The sequence below is a fragment of the Limulus polyphemus genome, unplaced genomic scaffold, assembly GCF_000517525.1.
Source record: "Limulus polyphemus unplaced genomic scaffold, Limulus_polyphemus-2.1.2 Scaffold4603, whole genome shotgun sequence".
In the NCBI taxonomy this organism is placed as follows: domain Eukaryota; kingdom Metazoa; phylum Arthropoda; class Merostomata; order Xiphosura; family Limulidae; genus Limulus; species Limulus polyphemus.
In genome coordinates, this window is record NW_013670213.1 from 8,951 (window position 1) to 11,473 (window position 2,523).

A 2,523-nucleotide genomic window follows, 5' to 3' on the forward strand; every position below is an offset into this window, starting at 1 on the left:
AGGTAACTGCTTGTGTTTCTGGCAAGGTTTTGACATTACTAGGTAACTGCTTGTGTTTCTGGCAAGGTTTTGACATTACTAGGTAACTGCTTGTGTTTCTGGCAAGGTTTTGACATTACTAGGTAACAGACCTCGACGTTCATCTGTTTCATCTTGTTTCTGGCAAGGTTTTGACATTACTAGGTAATTGCTTGACAACATAATCTATGGATATATATTGATTATTCAATTTCTGTCTCTGCTCCAAGTCCTAGTTTAGTTAATAACGTCATTAACAGTTTAATGGCTGATTTGAAACTTCTCAGTAATAGTTCTGCAAGTCTCCAAATATATTTTCCTTTTCATAATTTTCTAGATTGTTTCATATTTTTACTGATGAACAATTAATTTTTTTTAATTTTTCTACATACTGTGCATCTCAATCTTTCCCATGTAATTAATTTTATCTCTTAAATCATGTAATAGCAATTTAAAAAATGTAAAAGAATATTTTTTTCTAACCAAACACCAAGTATTATAAGCAACTATTTTAACAAAATTAAAGTGGTCTGAAGCATATATTTTATGACTAACAAGTTTTATTAGATATAATGTACAAAGTAAACTTTAAAGCTGTTTTTACGAAATGAACAATCTCATATATCCCTGTAAATACTTTTACTATAAAACAAATTGAACTTAATAATAAAAACACACAAGTTTCAAGAAATTGCAAACGTTTTATTCACAGTTACACAACTACAACTCCTGAATAGCTTAAAATGTGGTTCTATCTACAATACAAACAATGTTTCATTTTCTCTTCACTTGTTTTCCTTCCCCCTTTTTCGGTCGTCCTTTACCTCTTAACCTTCTAAGTCTTCTCATTTCTTCTTTAAAATCTTGATGTTCATCTCTAGAACAAAAGTAAGTGTGTTCATTCCAAAAACAATTCCAGATAATGATAAGAAAAAACATTCTGAAGATATAACAAAAAAATTTATTTCTTCAAAGCACAATTGTAAGTGTAGTTGCAGAGATTTTAAACCTTTGCATATTTACGTGATATACATTTACTAATGAAAACATCAATCAATAAAAATAGAATAACCTTGAAGAAAAATAAGCAGTGGAAAAACCAATATAATGTATGCGAGTATATTAAACTTTGTACATGAACTTCAAACCAGACTTACGACAGTAAACTTTCTATTTCTTTAAACTTCAAAGATTTCTTAGTGGTAAAATCATATTTTGTGTCTTTTAAAGTAATACATAAATGTATAAAATTGTGCACACAATCTGTACATTATACAAAGTCAGCCAAAGAATTATTTTTCACTGTTTTGGTGTTTTCTGGTCAAAATTATATTTTTTACTAGCAAACCTGTGGACCAAATTTACAGGCCCGCTATAATACAGATTTAATGCTTGAACTACTATTTTGCACATTTTCAGTTTACTGATCATTGGTGCTATAATGTAAATATAATTTCTTTAACCAAGTTAACAACAGTAATTAGTAGATCTACTTATTTACGTGCTATAATGTAAATATAATTTCTTTAACCAAGTTAACAACAGTAATTAGTAGATCTACTTATTTACATGCTATAATGTAAATATAATTTCTTTAACCAAGTTAACAACAGTAATTAGTAGATCTACTTATTTACGCTGGCTAAGACATGACAGACAGCAGTGGTCAAGACAACTAGTTATATGATTTCACCCAGTATCAGGACTCGTCAGGCCGGCTAAGACATGACAAACAGCAGTGGTCAAGACAACTAGTTATATGATTTCACCCAATATCAGGACTCGTCAGACTGGCTAAGACATGACAGACAGCAGAGGTCAAGACAACTAGTTATATGATTTCACCCAATATCAGGACTTGTCAGTCTGGCTAAGACAACAGACAGCAGTCGTCGAGACAACTAGTTATATGATTTCACCCAATAACAGGACTCGTTAGGCTGGCTAGGACATGACAGACAGCAGTGGTCAAGACAACTAGTTATATGATTTCACCTGATATCAGGACTCGTCAGGCTGGCTAAGACATGACAGACAGCAGTGGTCAAGACAACTAGTTATATGATTTCACCTGATATCAGAACTCGTCAGGCTGGCTAAGACACGACAGACAGCAGTCGTTGAGACAACTAGTTATATGATTTCACCCAATAACAGGACTCGTTAGGCTGGCTAAGACATGACAGACAGCAGTCGTCGAGTCAACTAGTTATAAGATTTCACCCAATATCAGAACTCGTCAGGCTGGCTAGCACATGACAGACAGCAGTGGTCAAGACAACTAGTTATATGATTTCACCGAATATCAGGACTCGTTAGGCTGGCTAAGACATGACAGACAGCAGTGGTCAAGACAACTAGTTATAAGATTTCACCCAATAACAGGACTCGTTAGGCTGGCTAAGACATGACAGACAGCAGTGGTCAAGACAACTAGTTATAAGATTTCACCCAATAACAGGACTCGTTAGGCTGGCTAAGACATGACAGACAGCAGTGGTCAAG

General features: G+C 33.8%; 1 protein-coding gene across 3 annotated transcripts in view; it reads right to left on the bottom strand.

Annotated features, from left to right (window-relative positions):
- Nucleotides 1-699: 699 nt before the first annotated feature.
- Nucleotides 700-2,523, bottom strand: part of LOC106471411 (28S ribosomal protein S33, mitochondrial-like) — a 10,333-nt gene continuing 8,509 nt past the window's right edge. For all 3 annotated transcript variants that reach the window (XM_013932008.2, XM_013932009.2, XM_022400005.1), the window contains exon 3: nucleotides 700-895. In XM_013932008.2, coding sequence (XP_013787462.1) covers nucleotides 793-895 — 103 coding nt within the window. In that variant the 3' untranslated portion in view covers nucleotides 700-792. The remainder of the gene's footprint in view (nucleotides 896-2,523) is intronic.